The sequence below is a fragment of the Euprymna scolopes genome, chromosome 45 (assembly GCF_053919585.1).
Source record: "Euprymna scolopes isolate OS-2025 chromosome 45, ASM5391958v1, whole genome shotgun sequence".
Taxonomy (NCBI): Eukaryota; Metazoa; Mollusca; class Cephalopoda; order Sepiida; family Sepiolidae; genus Euprymna; species Euprymna scolopes.
Window position 1 is genome coordinate 56,980,722 of NC_136526.1, and position 21,044 is coordinate 57,001,765.

General features: G+C 35.8%; 1 protein-coding gene across 1 annotated transcript; it reads left to right on the plus strand.

Moving 5' to 3' along the window:
• The first annotated feature begins 1,854 nt into the window (after window positions 1–1,854).
• On the plus strand, window positions 1,855–20,795 carry LOC145269723 (uncharacterized). The gene is made up of 3 exons (XM_080125445.1): window positions 1,855–2,664; window positions 14,187–14,221; window positions 17,396–20,795. Exon 3 carries the CDS (start codon window positions 17,480–17,482, stop codon window positions 18,602–18,604), a length of 1,125 nt encoding a protein of 374 aa, XP_079981571.1. The 5' UTR covers window positions 1,855–2,664; window positions 14,187–14,221; window positions 17,396–17,479; the 3' UTR covers window positions 18,605–20,795.
• Window positions 20,796–21,044: the final 249 nt, after the last annotated feature.

Genomic DNA, 21,044 nt, shown 5'->3' on the forward strand with positions numbered 1-21,044 from the left:
GGCCGCTGAAAAAATGGTGGGATCTTTCTATCGATCCGGTAGATATCTCACTGCTGATGCAATTCTCTATCTATATAAGAGCCAGGTACGTCCAAGGATGGAATACTGTTGCCACATCTGGGCAGGAGCTGCTAGAAAGGACTTGGCCTGCCTTGATAGAATTCAAAATAGACTTCGTAGCCTCGTAGGAGATGTCCTTTTCTCTTCCCTGCAACCTCTATCTCACAGAAGAGATGTTGCGTGTTTGTCTCTGATGTATCGTTATTTTCATGGAAAGTGTTCGACTGAGCTTCAATCTATGGTCCCCCCTCGCCAAACTTTCACAAGAAACACTCGTCTAGCTGTAAACACTATCAATAATTTCCCCCACTCTTTATCTGAGCCTAAACCTAAACGTAGATTCCATGAACAAAGCTTCTTTCTTAGAACTGCACGCCTGTGGAATTGTCTTCCGTTTTCCTGCTTTCCAGCTGACTACAATATGGTTGTCTTCAAGTCTAATGTAAATAAGTTCTTGTTGAGCCGTTCCATATAAGTTATCAAATTTACCAAATTTTCATTACTAATGATTACTATATTGTCCAATTTCTACTGTACACTCTTTAACCCTTATCCTTGAGTGGCCTCTTGGCCTTGATAATGTGGTGATGCCTATGTAAAAAAAAAAAAAAAATATTAATTAGAAAAAATACTATTTAAAAAACCAAAATAATATAATATTAAATTTATATCATTTTTTTAATTGCAACTTCAAGGAAAATTTTTGTTCAATTACGTGTATTTAAACTTTAAAAAAAGAAATTTTTTTTTTTTTTTTGTTATTTGAACTCTCATGTTTCATAGTAAATAGAAATTTTGATCAATATAAATATATTTTGTTCAAATTTCGAATAAATAGGGCGGGTGGGGCAGTGGGGCACTGGGGCACGCATAAAAAAAATTCCCCTCATATATTTTACGAAAACTGCATTTTATATGTAATTTCATGAAAATCTTACGAATTTTGCTAGATTTATTAAACACGGGTATGTTTTGACGTTCGGAATGCTTACTACATGGGAACGTTAATTTAAAGCGCTAATTATGTAAACACGATTTTCGTCTCGCAATTTCATTATTTTCGTACGATGAAAAATTTTTAAAAAGAATATTACTGGTTTATTTTGTCCTTCTTCTTTTAAATGGTACAAAAGTTATATTGATAATATTAATATAATATAATAAAGTTACATCGTGTTACTTATGGGGTGGGCCCGGGTGGGGTAATTCTGTGGTGACTTTTGAGAGTCCCTATATGTCAGTGAACTAAAGAAACTCGGTTCTTATTGTTGAGCACTTTAAAGTTGAAACAGAAAGTCAAAGTCGGTCACATAAGCTTGCATGCGAAGATCATGATGTTATAATCATTAGATCACTTTTGCCGGATGTTACGGCATTTAAAAAATGTGTTAAAATTTCAGCTACATTTCTCGCGGTTGAGATTGGCCGTGAGGTTTGTTTCTCCACCGAAAGAGAACAAGAAAATGAAGTGCAGCATCTGAAGAACAGATACTACACTTTGATCTTGACCAAAAAGGCCAAGCGTCAATTATGTAAACACGATTTTCATCTCGCGATTTCATTATTTTCGTATGATTTTTTTTTTTTTTTTTTAATATTACTGGTTTATTTTGCCTTTCTTCTTTTAAATGGTACAAAAGTTATATTGATAATATTAATTTATAATAAAGTTACATCGTTTTACATATAGGGGGTGGGGTAATTCTGTGGTGACCTTTGGAGGTGGCTAAAAATTATATATTGATACATTTTTATACAATAAATGTTTTGGTTTTCAAATATTTTTTCGTTTGGAAAATATTTTGCTTGTTACTTACTTGACGTGTTATTTGACTAAGAAGAAATTGGAGTGATTGCCCCCTTCTAATGGCCGCAAGAAGGGGTGGCAAATAATACTGATTACGGTACTTGTACAGTTTAATCAAGACGTTAAAAAATGAAAATATCGAAAAGAGGTTATATTGTACGTATCCGTTTAGATGAAGATTTATGAAAAAAACATTTCACTATATTTGATCGAGTAGTTTTTGTTTGTTTTTGTTTTTTGTTTTTTTACTACGGAGAAACATGTTTTTATGACAGCACGTTGAAGGTAGATATCTTTGAATTTTTAAAATTTTTGTTTGGATTTTTAGAAACGCCACGGGGGATAACTCAATGTAAAGCGCCGACACTCCCTCCCCATCTTTAATACTAGCTTTTCTTCCTAAAAATCGAACCTTTTGCTCGGTATCATAAATTGTTTTTTCGCTGTAAAAAAAATGAAAAAAAAAAAAATGAAACTAAGTGAATTTCTTTTCGGAGAACTTTATTCCATAACTTATACGAACAATTTAAACTTTGTTTTCGATATTTTCGTTTTTTAATGTCTTGATTGAACTGTACAAGTGCTCTGATTACACCTGCAATCACGAAAGATATGGGAAATGTTGCGAAATCATTATTTTAACTTTTTTTTTTTCATTAATTTTCTGCGAACCTGCTTTTCCGGTCGCCATATTTAATTCTCACTTCCTTTTCCGGTAATGTCGTCGTATTTGACTTAGTAATCGCATCGTTTCTGTCTACAATAAATCATTCGAAAACAGATTATATAAAAAAAAAGTGAGTATTACTTAAATTTATTTGACCAACATTGTGTCACATTTTATTTTACATACATTATTATTTATCCAAATATTATTATTATTTGTGGGGGGGGGGATTAAGCTGAGGGTAAAGTTGATTACGTAAGCTTCGAGGGGTTGCAAAGGATTGCCCTTTGCGTCCTTTCCACTGGGGACGAGTAACAGTGTAGCTGAGGAGCACTGATCAGGAACAATATAGGGCGACGGGAACAACGTAGCAGTAAGGTGACAAGAGTCGATCAGACGTGTAACTGTTCATAAATCACAAGTGAAAATGTCTGGTTGGAGGTTGCCTTTTTCCGGGATTATTTCACCAACAAGAATAGAGGGGGGGTGTAAGAAAAGGCAGTAAGGGCTTGCAACGAAATGGTGACGTTGCTTACAAGCAGTCTTTTCTTTCCTTGTAAAGGTAACAATTAACAGGTAACGTTTGCCGAACAGCAGTAACGAGATAATAAGTCTAAGAGACGCCAACCGACTAACAAGCTAGGTAACTAGGTTCTTAATATTTATTTGCATAAATATACACAAAATGTGGCACAAGGCCAAAAATAGGGGGGGAGGTTAATGTGAACCTATCTAACATAAAGTTAACTTAACTAGACTCTTTCACCAGAATACCAGAATCACTCTATGGGAATCCTAATTATAACCCGAAAAATGATATATACATGATGTGGGGGGGGGGCTAAAAATTTTATATACAAAAAGAATGAAATATTTACAATGAAAAAAAAGTAGTTAGTAAAAGAATTGTGGCAGATAGAAAGCTTTGTCAGTCGAAAAGACGCAGGTCCACACGAAAACTGACTTTATTGAATAAACACCACAAAAACGACCTGCATCACTGACAAAGCAGTCCATCCGTCACCTAATTGGGGTCAGGAATGGGGGTTATCGAACCTAAGGTGGGGGAAAAAAAAAAGGGGGGGGGGACAAGGGCAAACTAAAAGAGGGACTGGGACGATGAACACATACATACTCTAGCTACGCTAAAAAAAATCAAACAATAAAGCCTAACTAACCCATACTAAACTAATCGGTCCGATACTGATGTCTTGTTAGTTCAGGATACCCAAAATCCTTTTTGACCTAAATCAAATCAGAAACGAATTCAAGGCCAGCTCCAGTCACTCTACACAGTCGCGAAGCTTTCACCCACCTTTCGTAGAAATTCACAGGAGTGAGTTTCACCTTCTCCAGCTTAATTCGCATTTTCAACCGATGCTTGAACATGAGAACAAGCTGGGGAGCAGTGAAGGTCTCATCTCTGTAAACTTCCTTCTGTCGTGTCGACCAAATCACGCCTCTCATAACAGCTAGCAAACACAGAAAAACATAACGTTCCTCTTTCTTCATACTCGGCGCCCAATTGCAGCACGGGGAAACCACATCCAGGACAAAAAAACGCCCGTTCAGTATGCGAACCGTGAAGCTCTCAACTAACTCACATAACGGTCGAACGATAGCGCAGCGGAAGAAAGCATGGCTTAGGTCTTCCTCCCAATCTCCGCATCGGACACAACTAGGTGTCATTGTAAAACCCACTATGAAAAGTTTTTTGTGAACCCAGAGGGCATCTCGGATTACCAGCCAGGTGAGCGATGCCTCGTAGTTATCGAAACAGCTCATCCCGGGCGCCCAAGGCCATATCGAGCGACGCTCCTCATTCGTGAAACCGAACTCCTCAATCTTTTCGTCTTGGACAGATCCCCTCACTAAAACCCTATATAGCGCTTTGCGAGACAACAGCCGGGTGTCAGAGAGGCTTTCATTCACCCGTTGAAGGAACCTCAACGCCTGTCGACACTCGCGATAGAAATGGCATTCGTTTCGGGGCCTCCTGCATGCCTCCCCCTCAGCCGAATGCACACTCTCCAAAGCCGGAAAGGCTTTCTTAGTGTCTTCCATCCAGAAGACACCGTTCCCTAAGTCAGGTGTACACATTCGGTCCAGGTATATCAGCCTTAGAGTGTGTCTACGTATTTTGATATTAGGCATACCCAGACCGCCTTCAGACGGATGCAGGCAACAGATCTCCCGAGCAACCATGGCTTGCTTTCCGCGCCATAAGAACGCGAAAAGAGCACGCACTAGTTCAAGTAGTGAGGACTCCGGGAGTGGAAGCACTGATAGACGGTATAGGATCAGGGGGTAGATATGAGTATTGCATACCTCCGCCCGACCCTTTAAAGTTAGATTTCTCAAAGACCACAAATGAGCTGTGGTCTTGACCACTTTCAACACTTCCGACCAATTTTTCTCCAGCTGGAGGTCGGGGCCAAACCAGACGCCGAGTAGCTTGCAGGGCCCATCAGTCCAGCCAAAGGGCCCCTGAAGGGGCGTTCCCCTCCAGGCACCAACACATAAGCCAATAGACTTAACGTGGTTGATTATGGCCCCTGTTACCTGTGCATACCGTCTTGTTTCCATGTCGACGACTCTAATCTCGGCATTGCTCGTTACAAGCACAGTCACGTCGTCGGCATAGGCGGTATACTTTACTGGGGTAGAACCACCTGGCAAAGTAATCCCGCGAAGGACCGGATTCACCCTAAGCTGGCACAAAAAGGGCTGAAGCGCGATGACATACAGCATGGGTGATAACGGACAACCTTGACGGATAGATCTTGTTAACCTGAAGGGCTTCGATCTCACCCCATTCACCTCCACCATAGCACCGGGGTTAGCATACAAGAGGCGAATCCATGAGCGAAACTGGGGTCCAAACCCAGCCGAGCAAAGAACAGCCTCTAGGTAACGATGGTCCACCTTATCAAATGCTTTGGACTGATCTAAATTGATCAGCGCGGCTTCTGTGTCGACTTTCTCTATGATCAAGCGTATCGCGTGCAAATTATCTTGAATCGTCCGGCCCTTAACAGAACACGTCTGTTCGGGACTTATGAGACGATGTAAAACAACCTGCAGACGATTTGCTAAGATCTTGGCCAAAATCTTTAACTCTGTGTTTAACATCGTTAAGGGCCGGAAATTGCTAATCCCATCCCCTCCATTTTTATCTTTGCGAAGCAATTTAATGATTCCCCTGGTAAAGTACTGAGGTATAGACCCGTTCCTAAACCAGGAGTTGAAGAGTGTGGCCAGCAAAGGAATAAAAATGGGCGACAGCCTCAAGTACACCTTGTAAGGCAGACCATCAATCCCAGGGGTCCTGTCTAGCCCGACTTGTTTCAGAGCCTCAAGGACTTCTTCCTCTTTTATGCTACCTTCACACGTAGCTGCTTCGGTCGCTTCAAGGCGAGAAAAGTCAGCTAAATACGTGTCAAACTGTTCAATCTCCAGACCGGGCTCCATGGTAAAAAGCTCCTACAAATGAGCTCGAAAACCCTCCAGGATTCCATCATTTGATGTTACGGTTCGTCCGTCCGGCAATGTGACACTGGCGATGTGTCGATCAGTCGCACGTCGACGCTCCTCCGCACGCATTGACGCGGCCATGTTTGTTGCCTCGTTCGGCACTCTTTTTAACCTAGCCCTAACTACTAGACCCTGGTCCTTCCTGTTATCCAGGGAGTCCAGTTCAGCCTTAATTAAAGTATAACTATCACTATCCCCCTCCTCCACCGCCCTTTTTAATCTATCATCTAGTGCCGCTTTCGCTGCTCTAGAACTAAGATTGAGTCGATGACTAAAATCAGCAGCGAAGGACCTAATTACTTGTTTAAGTTTTCCCCACCACTTATTCCCGATAATGGCTCCCATCAATTCCCTCTGTATTGTTAGTAAAAGCTGTTCCCGGAAGCCCTTCACGTCAAACAACGACGTGTTGAACTTCCAGTAACTAGCCATCCTAGGTTTAACGCTATCTAAGTTTACCCGAACCCGGACTAACCTATGGTCCGAATAAACTATGTTATGAAAACTTGGACAGTCTAAAAGCCCTAAGTCGACTCTCCTAACTAAGAACCGATCGATGTAACTCGAAAGTTGCACCGGATCGGAGCCGCGTCTACCTGTCCAAGTCCAAACTACATCCCCGGGCTTTTCGTTTCGAAATTTATCGACAAGATCAAACTTGTCAATAAAGTCTCGAAACGCCTTAGCATCCCGGTTCTGGTTAGTAGCCCTTGAAGTATTACCCCCGCGATCTAAATCGGGATCCAGGACCGCGTTCCAGTCTCCCGCTAAAACTATCCGCCGAGACGAACTCATGAAGGGCTCGATCCCCCGGAAAAAGGAAACCCTCTCGCCATGGCTATTGGGAGCATAAACCCCAATAAATCGAAATGCCACATCCTTTACGGTAACATCCAGCACGTGCACTCTTCCCTCTGGATCAGCATAGACTGGGTCACACGAAGCATCAAGAGTGCGTCTAACTAGCCAGGAAACACCCCTCGAGTGGGAATCAAAATGTGCTGAATAGAGCTGAAAGTCCCTAAGCAGCACACCCTGATAATCACTGGGAATGAAGTGAGTTTCCTGTACACAGCATACATCCACCCCGAGGCGTTGAAGGTCGCGTGCAACTCAAAGTTTACGAGAGGCCTCCCTCAACCCTCGGACATTCAAAGTAGCTAACCTTAAAGCCATTGTGATCTATCTAGGGTTGGGTATCCTTAACAAACATGGACGGTGCCAAGACACCGACAGCTGTCCCCAATGATCCTGAGGTCATCTCATTAGTGATGGCCCCATCAGGGGACAGACCACCGATGTCTAGAGGAAATGTTAACTTAATCGCTCTATAAAGTGAAGGGTGGATTTTTATGGGGACCCGTCCAACACATAGTTTCTCCATTTTAAGTATGTCGGAGTCGCTAAAAAAGGCTGCTGGAGGAATGATATTAAAAGCAGAGTTTGCTTCCTCCAGCATAGTCCAAACTCCTTTGGCCTCTTCACGACTTCTGACCACAGTTAAAAGTCTTTTGGCATTAGGAAAATTTTCTGGGTTTGTAATGTCCAGTTTGCTTATCTGCTTCACCGTGTAGAGGTTTCGGTAGTCTTTTCTACCGTGATTTTTTGATATGGTCTCTATATTAGCCGTGATCTTACACACGTCTTTGCCCTGAAAAAAAGGGGGTCTTTTCTTTTTTTGGTCTTTTTCCACGGAGGGACTTCTTTGTCTTTTCTTTTCAGAAGTAGAAGGGCGAGGTGATGGAGGAGGGGGCATGTCAATTTTCATAGGAGAAGCGGGGGGGGGGGAGTTTTGGGGTGTATTGTTTTGGGAGCAGAATGGAGACGGTTTAGGGGTCTTTTTGGATGGGGAGCCAAGGGTTGTCAACTTTGGGTCTCTTTTTGGTACGCTTGCGGGAGAGAGGGGTGGCGCTTTACGGGGTGATCTTTTCTCTTTTGGAGGAGGGGCAGGCTTTTCGGGGAAGAGAGATTCGGGGAAATCTAATATTTTTTCTTTTTCTTTTTCTTTTTTCTTCTCGCTTTGCTTGCGCTTTTCATCAAGCGAGTCCTTTATTTTTAGCAGGGCCTTAAACTTGTTGCCCCCCGGATCTTTACTGGTCCTAATGTCTAATATCTGCTCTTTGGTCAGTTTATCCACGTACGTTTTACGAGGCGATTTAGAAAACGGTACCAGTGTCCATTCTCTCTTTTTGGGCGATTCCATCTCGGAGTTGAATTTTTTCTCGAATTCTTCTGTTGTGATTTCTTTAATCACTTCAATTTTTTCGCTTGTATTTGGCGTTCTAGCCTCAGGTTCGAGGTGCCCAACAATCACCTCTTTAGGGTTTGTTGTGTTTGTCACATTGGTTTTGGTCTTTTTCGGACATGTGTAGGTTAAGTGACCTACTTCACTACAAATCCAGCAGGTCGGCCTCCTCCCTGTGACCACAATGGGGAGTTTTTCAGCTCCCGCTTCCAGGAAGTAGGGTATTTCGAGGAAAGCTTCTTTGTTTAATAAGATGTCGAAGGACCAGACTCCGTTGTACTAGTCCACCTCTATACCAGTGATATCACCGAATTTCAGGAGGTAGGCAGCTAGATATTCACCTGGGACCGCCCCTGGAACTTTGAAAATGGAAACAGTCGTTCTCCTCCGTCCTAGGTACTCCATTCTTAATATGAATTCTTGTGTGATGATTTCCTTTTTGGTTAGTGCGACGCATTCTTCCTCTGTTTTAAACAGGGCGGCCCAGGTATTGTAGCCTCTGCATTTCGTTACACGATCCGCCCGCATTCCTGCCATTGCCAGTAATTTAGTTACCGTTTCCTTGGTTGACCTGATCAATTTTTTGGTCTTGCGATCAACCACAAAAAGTGAGATCGTTTTCTTGGCAAATTCCTGTAGCCGTGGTGCTTCTAAAGTAACTCCTGTGTCTGTAACATATTGCAGACATTTCCTTGCTTCCGTTAAAAAGTTGTTAACGTCAATTTTAACTTTGGGTGGTTTCGCCCACCCATTCTTTTGTTCGCCACTTTTGTCCTCTTCTGACGGCACATTGCTGGCGGACGCCATGGCCGACGGGTTAGAGAGGGGAAAAAAAAAAATACGGTAAATGTCCCGTTCAAAAATAACAGCAGGAAGATAACAGCAATAACAACTTTAACAAATAAAACAAATTTAACACGGCAATAACAATAATAATAACAATATGTGAAACAATCGCAGAAAAAAAATAACAAACCAACGTGACGATAAAGACTCCAGGTAACTAGCTTCTTAACTAATCACCAACCCGTAGTGAGACAACTCCTTTTATACATACTAACTCTCAGTGGCGAGAATTCCAACGTGATTTCCAACGAGATTAGAATGTCTATTTAACTTAGTAGGAAATAGACACCCAGTTTCTCAGTAACGGCAAACAGCAGTTCAGTGTCTTTTCTTCCCTCCGACCCACTCCCGGTAAGTTAAATCAATTTCAATTCTTACACTTTTTATAACAAGTAGGAGCATGCCTCCCACCACTACCCCTAGCCTATTTATTCCTCGTAGCATCTTTAAGTCGGGTTGGATTATTTCCTCAGACACAAGCAACACCAAACGTGAGTGAACAGTCTCCATTTTTATTTTGACAATATCATTTGCAGGAAGATGATTGTATAATGTGTCTAGAATATAAAGCTTAAGCTTGTGAGACTTTCAGAAAAACTTAAATTTCGGATGATGTATGTTTAATGATTCTGAAATAAATTTCATGCAAATCTGATTTTAAATTTCTAATTTGAATATGTAAGAATAGTATACTTCGTAACGCCTTTAAAAATACCCAGGAGAAACTAAAATTATATAAACAAAAAAAAAACCAAACATCTCACACCACGATTCGAACCCAAAACGTTTAGACAATGAACCAAGGCCTTAACCAACTGAGCTAATGCGACGTACATAAAGTTTGTTCGGTTTTTCAACTATTTAAAGTAAATCAGGTCATGACGTCATCTGACGCATGCATAGAATCAGTCATTGTCAGGAGAGGACCGTTTTTGTTGACCCCCCCCCCGTCGAAAATTGTCGATTTCGGGGTGAAAAAGTTAACATTTTTTACCAATTTTTCGATATTTTTCGAGCAAAGGATGGAGCTTCGATGTGATACCAAGTTTGTGAATTTTCGTAGCGTCTGTCGAAAGTTTTTAGCAGACATCCAAACATACACACAAACATTTTAATCATGAGTGTTCAGTTTGAAATAAACAGCAAAATGACCATTTGTCCCGCTATTTAAAAAAAACAAAAAAACTGGTGCGAATTTTAATTTTCTGCGAACATGCTTTACTGGACGCCATCTTTAATTTTTATTTCCTATTTCATCAATTTCGTCACATTTTAATTCTACAATCGTATCATTTAAATCCTTCAGAATCAGATCATAAAAAAAGTGAGTAGTACTTGATTTTTTATTTTTTTTTTTTGCGCTTCTGTAGGACAGTGACATATTAGCGACAAAAGCGAGTTATGTTCCTCGAAAGAGAACTGACATGTAACGATCATTATGTTAACCTCAAATATAAACAAGTCTTTATGATAACTCAAAAATATATAATAACGAAATAAATAACACAAAAATATATGAAAATCGAATCATTTATTGAATAAAAAATGTATAAAAATATAATTTTAATGTATTAATATATTTTTATTTTCAATGAATGATTCATAATTGAAAATAAAATAATATAAAAACATGAAACATTTATATATTGTTTTTAGAATTATTTGTTTTTTTATGCTAAGGTTGTATAAAAATGTATCAAAATATAATTTCAAAAACATGAAACATTTATAGATTGTTTTTAGAATTATTTGTTTTTTTTATGCTAAGGTTGTATAAAAATGTATCAAAATATAATTTCAAAAACATGAAACATTTATAGATTGTTTTTAGAATTATTTGTTTTTTTATGCTAAGGTTGTATAAAAATGTATCAAAATATAATTTCAAAAACATGAAACATTTATAGATTGTTTTTAGAATTATTTGTTTTTTTATGCTAAGGTTGTATAAAAATGTATCAAAATATAATTTCAAAAACATGAAACATTTATAGATTGTTTTTAGAATTATTTGTTTTTTTTATGCTAAAGTTGTATAAAAATGTATCAAAATATAATTTCAAAAACATGAAACATTTATAGATTGTTTTTAGAATTATTTGTTTTTTGATGCTAAGGTTGTATAAAAAATGTATCAAAATATAATTTCAAAAACATGAAACATTTATAGATTGTTTTTAGAATTATTTGTTTTTATGCTAAGGTTGTATAAAAAATGTATCAAAATATAATTTCAAAAACATGAAACATTTATAGATTGTTTTTAGAATTATTTGTTTTTTATGCTAAGGTTGTATAAAAATGTATCAAAATATAATTTCAAAAACATGAAACATTTATAGATTGTTTTTAGAATTATTTGTTTTTTTATGCTAAGGTTGTATAAAAAATGTATCAAAATATAATTTCAAAAACATGAAACATTTATAGATTGTTTTTAGAATTATTTGTTTTTATGCTTAGGTTGTATAAAAATGTATCAAAATATAATTTCAAAAACATGAAACATTTATAGATTGTTTTTAGAATTATTTGTTTTTTATGCTTAGGTTGTATAAAAATGTATCAAAATATAATTTCAAAAACATGAAACATTTAAAGATTGTTTTTAGAATTATTTGTTTTTATGCTAAGGTTGTATAAAAATGTATCAAAATATAATTTTAATGTTTTAATAAATTTTTATTTTCAATGAATGATTCATAATTGAAAATAAAATACATACAAAAACATGAAACATTTATAGATTGTTTTTAGAATTATTTGTTTTTTTATGCTTAGGTTGTATAAAAATGTATCAAAATATAATTTCAAAAACATGAAACATTTATAGATTGTTTTTAGAATTATATGTTTTTTTATGCTAAGGTTGTATAAAAAATGTATCAAAATATAATTTCAAAAACATGAAACATTTATAGATTGTTTTTAGAATTGTTTTTTATGCTTAGGTTGTATAAAAATGTATCAAAATATAATTTTAAAAACATGAAACATTTATAGATTGTTTTTAGAATTATTTGTTTTTTTATGCTTAGGTTGTATAAAAATGTATCAAAATATAATTTCAAAAACATGAAACATTTATAGATTGTTTTTAGAATTATTTGTTTTTTATGCTAAGGTTGTATAAAAATGTATCAAAATATAATTTTAAAAACATGAAACATTTATAGATTGTTTTTAGAATTATTTGTTTTTTTATGCTTAGGTTGTATAAAAATGTATCAAAATATAATTTCAAAAACATGAAACATTTATAGATTGTTTTTAGAATTATTTGTTTTTTTATGCTAAGGTTGTATAAAAATGTATCAAAATATAATTTCAAAAACATGAAACATTTATAGATTGTTTTTAGAATTATTTGTTTTTATGCTAAGGTTGTATAAAAAAATGTATCAAAATATATGATCTTGATAGGAATATGTAGACAAGTCAAAAAAAAAAAAAAATAATGCCTTGAGCAAAGAAGAGAGCAGAGTTGCGAAAGGAAAGAAGAAGATAATCCCCAAAACGTGCAGTGAGCCTCTTTTATGGCAGATGATTGACACGTAACATCGGTTACAAATAAAAGTAATCGCTAACTAGGCTTTCACTTAGTCGCAAGCATATCCGTCAGAAGCTGCAGGAAGGTGAGTGATATAACTTTTTCTGACAGTTTTTTTTTCTTTTACAAAGAGTCACCACTTATCAAGGCCCGGAGGCCACTTGAGGATAAGGATTAATATGTATACATAAGTAATGGAAATTTTTTTGTAAATTGGATTACTTAGGGGACGGTTCATCAAGAACTTGTTTACGTTGAACTTGAAGACAATCAGATTGTAGTCAGTTGGAAAGCAGGCAATCGGAAGAGAGTTCCACAGGCATGCAGTTCTAAGAAAGAAGCTTTGTTCATGGAATCTACGTTAAGGTTTAGGCACAGATAAAGAGTGTGAGAAATTATTGATAGTGGTTATAGCTAGACGAGTACAGAGAGATTGTATAAAAATGTATCAAAATATAATTTTAGTTTGCACGCACTTTTAGAAAAGGAAGAGTTATCGACCCCTGTTCTTTGGCTGACAAGTGACATCTGTCGGCAGTTCTTGAAACTGAAATACACATATTTACCTTATGTCACTGACATGCAGAAGTGGCTTTTTTTTACCAACATCGTGTCTCATTTGCATTTTGTTTATTATTCCATATAAATTAGGATAATTTATTCAAGTATTATTGTTCTAGTTTGTTATTGTAATTGAGTCAAATCAATATTTGTTTTTTTAATAGAAATTTTAACGTTGAAGTGATATAAATTTAGATTAATTCATTCTCAAGTTTTGAATTTTTTTTTTTAGATTCATGTAATTATATTCATATTACTCTAATAAAAATCAATGGGTAATATTCTACAAAAAAAAAAAAACCAGACACACAGATTTTACTTTTAATTTAATTACTAGCTGGCTCTTTGGCATTGCCCGGTCAGCAAATATGCTTAAATATGAGATTTTAATTCAAGTTCTTTTGAAAATAATCATATTGATAATAAATAATAACTCTATAATAAAAAAAAAAAAATGGATGCCTTACATCATCCAGAAATTTAGAACTTTGAAATCCATGTCCTCAAAAAGAAAAATTAAAAAATAAATCCACAATTCTTACAGCAATTTGACCGAAATACCAAATAGTCATACTTGAAAAAGTGAAGCCACAGAAAAAAATGTCTTATTGAGGAAAAATACTCTATGCTCATTATTAAATGTATTTCCAAATGAAAATGTGCTGTTTAAATACCCCCACATACACAATATACATCAGAGTAATTCCAAGTCAAATTATCCAGTGCTTGACACCCATGTCCTCTGATTGTGTTGTATCTTGCACGATAGACAAACATAAAAGCTATGAAAAGTCTTGCAAATTCCAATATGTAACTCCCAGCAGTTGCTGATTTAGAGCATTTTCCATTTTGCAGAAATTACATGTGATGTTGCCTGGGCGAAATTTTTTTTAATAATTTTCTTGAATATTTTCAGTTTGGAACATGATGTAACTCTAAAAATTCAATCAGGTAAGTTTTATTTTTACCCAAGGAATCCAAAAAATGGTATCAAATATGTTCAGGAATTAATTCTGTGTGATTTTAGTAGATTTTGAAATTTTTCACATGTAGTCCAATGTGTGTCTGATAGGAATCCAAAAATGGTATCAGATTTGTTCAGAAATGAAGCCTTATGACATCTGTCGGCAGTTCTTGAAACTGAAATACACATATTTACCTTATGTCACTAACATGCAGAAGTGGCTTTTTTTTTACCAACATCGTGTCTCATTTGCATTTTGTTTATTATTCCATATAAATTAGGATAATTTATTCAAGTATTATTGTTCTAGTTTGTTATTGTAATTAATTGAGTCAAATAAATGTTTGTTTTTTTTAATAGAAATTTTACCGTTGAAGTGAATTGAATCATCTTGACACTTCTACACTATTAGGACGAGATTTTGTAGTCAATGGAATTTTCAAATAAAAAAAACAATGGTTTCAACTGATTTTTTTGTCAATTCTGATAAGTTACAATGGTAGCTTCAAAATTATGCAGTCGAAATTACTGAATTATTAAAAGAAACAACTTTAATCGTGTTAGCAAATGAAACTTTTCGGCCATCTTGTTTAAATTGAAATGGAAAATTACCTCCCTTTTGAACTTTTGTGTTTTCATCAAATTCTGTTTTTTCTTTGATAAATAATCTTCTGCTTTATCGATTTTCATAATTTTTCGCTATAATCATCTTAAAAATAAGGAATACGTAGATACCATTGTTTTCATGTGAAATTCAGTTTTACGATTTCCAAAATTTCGTCCCAATAGTGTAGAAGCGCCAGCAATTCTATAAATTTGAATAATTCAGTGATATATGAATTAATATTTACCTAATGGTCAAAATTCTTTTTAAAAGCTTTTTTCTTAATTGTTTTACCTGCTTATTTAAAGTTTTTTAAATTCCTAAAGATGCTTCTGAGAGCTGAGCGTGATGTTGCCAAGCTAATCAAAAACCTTGATTCCAGTAAAGCAACCAATCCTGGCAGTATTCCAATTATAGTGCTCAAAAAGCTTCAACCAGAACTAGCTCCCATACTTACAAAGCTGTTTAAGAGTTCTCTTAAGGAGAATTGCTTCCCGTCACCCTGGAAAATCTCATCTGTATGACCAATATTTAAGAATTCAGGTGATCGTTCATCTCCCTCTCAGTACAGACCAATAAGTCTCCTGTGCATCATGAGCAATCTTCATATCTTTTTTACTGCTGATCATAGACTCCAGCAAGAAGATATTTTTAGAATTCTTACTCTTAGAGCACATGTGTTTGTGTCTCTAGAATAAGCTGTGTCTTGTCAAACATTTTCAAAAATATTAATAACCTAGATGCATTTTTATTATGGATTTAAATGCCTTTCATATACACTAGGCCAATCCTGTATGTCTGTACAGTGAGGAAAACAGGGATCTGAGGAGGGATTATATACGGCAGAATCATGTTGACACACCAGTTCCTGTTGGATCACCGAAGTTGAACAATATTGAACCTGGTCAGTTCTAAATGGGTGACCATTTGGGACTTCCGGGTTCTGTATGTTCTCTTTGCTTATCTCAGCATTGTTTCCAGTCATCCTGGACTTCTCCTTGCCATTGGACTCAAACAGTGCCAATTCAGGAGAGGCGTGGTTGGAAATTGCACAACCCTTGCTTCACAATTACATCTATCCTTTGACTTTTGAGACTGAATGGAGGCATCGATGGAGGATTTGAAAATCTATGGATCTCTAGAGTCTAGCAGTGGAATTTTGCTGATTGCCAGGTTAGTCAAAAGTATATACCTCCACCATGTACAAGTGCTTTAAGTTCATCGGAGCACATTCCACTATAATATTTGTAAAACAGGCATAGAAATGCAACATCATACCAATGGCACATATGTTGGAATTTGGTTGATAGTGTGGATTACAGACCTTTTTTTTCAAACCCTTCTTAGAGTGAGAGACTGGTAGTTGATATACCAGCTCAGATGTAGCAACAATGATCCATGCATGATGTCTTTAAAGAATTTATTTTAAAATTGGTGATGTGAAAATTAACACTAAGCTTTTGAAATGATTAAACTTTTATTAATATTTTATTTTAATTTATTAAACTTTTACATCTTCCCCAAGGTTTGCTAATGTAGAGGAATGAGCAAAATTCCACCATGAAAAAAAATATTTTATATATGTTACTTCTGGTCAATGTCACCTAGAGAAGCAAATGGAGGCTAGGCAGTAAAGTGCTATAGAGTCCAATGTGCACTATTGCTTGCTCCAATGAAGACTGAACTTTGTCTTGTATAATAGTTACTTAAATTTGTATGTTGCAAATTTTTACTGTAGTTTTGACTTTTTTCCAGTTTTCCTTTTTTTTTGCTAATGATTATCGACTCCAACAGAGAGATCGTTTTTGGATTCATACTCTTCAAACCGTTTCAATAATATTAGTAATCAAGGTTTATGGGTCTTGAATTTGATTGGCTTCCATCTACACTCAACCTATTTTGTGTGTGTGTGTGTGTGTATATATATATATATATATATACATACACATACACATTTTTTACTATTATTTTACCTCAAATAAAATAATTCACTCCAACTGCCGCTTGAATGTAAGGGACTATTATGTGGGATGAAATCTACAGGGATACTATGTAGGGAGTTGAGAAGCAAGATGTCCGTTCACATTACACTTGACCCTCTGCCCGTGAGTACAGTAAGAGAATTTTTAAGTCTAGCAGTTTGCAGGAAAAAACTATTAGAACAGAAGGGGTGTGATTTTGCTGCTTGTCAAATTAGTCATTTATGTTGAAGGGGTACAAAAGATTTGAGCACATTCCATCCATAGCCTTGAGCCCCTGGAGGGTGATAGCCATCTACAATTATTTGTAGCGAGGATTTCTTTTTACAGGGTGAGGATGCTGGCCCCACGCTTAACCTTCCCAGAAGGTACATATAGCACCTAGCCTTCCCAAATGGTCACCCATCTTGTACTGGCCAGGCTCAACGTTGCTTAACTTCGGCGATCTGGCGAGAACCGGTGTGTCAATATGATTGTGCTGTATACATTCCATTAAAATACTTACAAAATAATCTTTTTATTATTGTTAATTTTTAAATGCAAAATGAATTTATTTTAGTATTCTTTTTCATTGACAGATTACAGTTACAGCGGAAAATTACGGACATCACAATTAAGTGAGTAAAGTGCTATTTACAAGGAATTCTAATTTAGAAATTGATATGGAAACAAACCCTAAAGGCAAACGTTATTCTTGTATAAGATGTGGATTAAAATTTCCATACAAACATCAATTAAAAACCCATGTTCGAACACACACTGGAGAGAAACCTTTTGCTTGCAAAAAATGCACGTCAAAATTTTCAGACCACGCTGATATGAAAACGCATATGCTATTAAAGCATCCTGAAGAGACAAGTGAACCTAAACCGTATCCTTGTATTATATGTGGGCTGGAGTTTGCACAGCATTCTCAGTTAAAAGACCATGCTGAAACACACATTGGAGAGAAACCTTTTGCTTGTAAAATATGCGGCTCAACATTTTTAGATGATGCTAGTTTGGGTACACATATGCGACAACACACTAAAGTGAAAATGGAAGCAGAAACTTATCCTTGTATGATATGTTGGTCAGAATTTGCGGAGCGATCACAGTTAATAGAGCATGTCAAAACGCACACTGAAGAGGATCAACCAACTTGTCAAGTGTGCGGAAAGCAATTTAAAAGTTATGCTCATAGAAAAACACATATGCAAGTGCACACTAACGGGACAACTTGTTTGGTATGTGGGGAAAAATTTTCAGTGCGTTCTCTGTTCAAGCAGCATGTAAAAACACACATTAAAAAAGAGCAGCGTATTCCTATTTGTCACGTGTGTGGAAAGCAATTCCGTTCTGAGGATAATCTCAAAAGACATATGCTCCTCCACAGTGGGGAAAAACCTTATAGTTGTGAGGTTTGTGCGCAAGCGTTTTACTGTAAATCTAATTTGACGGTGCATATGAGAAAACACACCAAAGAGAAACCTTATTCCTGTCTACTATGTGGCGAACGATTTTCACATGGTTCTCTGTTAACGTGGCACGTCAAATCCCACACGGGTGAGAAATCGATCTGCAAAGTATGCGGGAAGGGATTATGTGACGATGGGAGTCTTAGACGACATTTGCGAACACATACTGGAGAGAAACCTTTTAGTTGTCAAGTTTGTGGAAAGGAGTTTGTCTCAAAGTCTGGTCTAATAAGACATGTGAGCACACACACATCCGATAGAATGCCCCATCCACAGGAAAAACACAATGATAAGAAAATTAAAATAAAAAAAGAGAAAAAGGAACAATAATAAAATATCCATGGAGTCTTGATCCGAAGCAGAATCTTTCAAGATATATTGCAATGAAGTTTGTTGTGGACAAATGTTCCAAGTGCTCTGTCAGAGTTGGGATGAAGATGCAAATAAAAAACATACAGCTTGATGGGGAGACTGGCATCAAAGAGCTAAAGAGCAAGAACCTTAGCATAGACAAAACCAATTCAATTCGGTATGCCAAGAACAAACAATTGGCCGAGAATATGTATCCTGAAAAAAAGATGCAGGATGTAGGGAAAAATTAATGAAACATGTGAGAACACACACAGGGCCATCAAACCAGAAATTGTAATTTTGAACAAGCCTGAAAGAACTGCATTCATTATTAATGTCATTGTTTCAAATGGCTATGGCCTTAATAAAGCTGAATGCAAAAAAATAACTAAATATCAGGACCTAAATAATGATTTAAAAAAGATATGGTCCCTTAAAGAAACCAACATTATATCAGTTGTAATAGGAGCAACTGGCCTAATGAAAAAAAAAATCTTAAGAAATACTTGGAAATAATTCTTGGAAAACCAAACTAGCATGAAATACAGATAGCAGCGATAAAGGGAACAATGTCTATTCTTTAAAAAGTTCTCGAATGTAAATTCAAATCGTGATGACATCAAGGAACAATAAAAATCCCCGCAGTCTTGATCTGAAACAATAAACAATGCAATTCGGCATGCCAAAATGAGAACAAAAAATCTTACCATAGACAGAAATAATTCAATTCAGCATGCCAAAGTGAGAACAAACAATTGGCCGAGAATCACACCCTTACACTGTCGAGGTCGCTAAATGCCAGAAAGCTTTCTACTCTAATAGTTTCTTCCCTCAAACAGCTAGACTTTGGAATTCCCTTCATGCTCCCTGCTATGAACTGATATGCAGAAGATCAAATGTAACGTAAACCAACATCTTGTTAATGTTTCTTAGGCATGGTCACAAATAGTAGCCTCTTACATCCAAGTAGTTGGGGGTTAACATGAGAAAATAATAGTGATAACGAGAAGAAAGAAGCAACCTTAGTAGAAGTCAGTGTCCCCAATGATGCTTGGTTAAACAGAGCTGAAAAGGAAAATTAGAATCTTAGGAAGATCTCCATCATTCCTGTAATTAAAAGAGTAACATATGAAAAAGAATTTTTTTAAAATACTTGGCAAATATACCCAGTGAACTAAGTAAAGACAGATTCAAACAATTGTACTTAAAGGTACAGTTATTTAAAGGTACAGTTAGAATCTTACTAACATCTTTCAGTTAAAATATCTCTGGTGCAACATCTTCAGTCAACTCTAATTTAAATAGTCACATGAGAAAACTATGCTTAAAGATTTACTAAAATTCATGAAATCAACCAATTTTGATGTAATATCCAGTATTTATTATCACAGAATATAATGAACTCTTTTTTATTTTGTGTAAACAAATGTTATAGTTTTAAATACTAAAAAAACGCATCAATTTATTTTTTATTTTCATGAAAAGCATCATAGATTGTAACAATTCTTAAAAATAATTTAAATTTTCAAGAACATTACGATAAAAATCCCTTAAAGTTTGTGTTCATGATATCGTTAACACTCAAAGAAAAATTAATTTACTCAAACTAACTATATTATCATAAAATGAAGTTCGTTTATTCATTATTTTCACCAAAAAATACAAAGAATATTTAATGTTTTTAATAAGGTAACATTTTTAGCATAAATTTTACATGTTATTATAGGAGCAACCAGACTTCTGAAAAAGAATTTAAAAAACTACCTTAGAAATATACCAGGTGAACCACGTGCAAGAGAGATTCCAACAGTTGCGCTTAAAGGGACTGTCTTAAACCCTTAAAAAGATCTCTTGGTTGGAATACCTGAGTTACTGAGTGAATGTTTGGCATCTGGTAGGATGCCCCATCCCCAGCTTGAACAAACTAATCAAAAATTTTTTAACAATAGAAGGAAATCGCTGGGTAAGTAGTTCTGCTTTCTCAGTTTCTGTGCATGCGACCTTGTTGTTGGATGGTGGGGAAATTATTGATTGCACTTTATTCAGTGTATTTACTCATTTAAATCGACATATACAATAAAAACTGGATATAAATTTGACTCATAAAGACACTATGTGTTAAGCATAAGGCTTTTTAAAATAACTGAATTAAATAAAGATATAATTTACGCTTGTGAATTTTTGCAATTAATTGTATTATTTGGATTCTTCAAAATAAGAAAAATTTTCTTAGAAAATGTTTCTTATTTTGAAGTATGGTGTGAGTATGCATACACATCTCATTTATCTGAAAAAAAAAACTTCCAATTGAAATGAAGTTTGGTCTGGACCAAAGTACGACGTTTACTCTCAGGGACTTTATAAATTAGCATTTTATTTTATGAAAAAAAAAAAAAAAAAAAATTACTGGAACAATAAA

Excerpts from the sequence above, each read along its gene's own strand:
- LOC145269723 (XM_080125445.1), top strand. The coding sequence starts at position 17,480 with ATGGAAACAAACCCTAAAGGCAAACGTTATTCTTGTATAAGATGTGGA.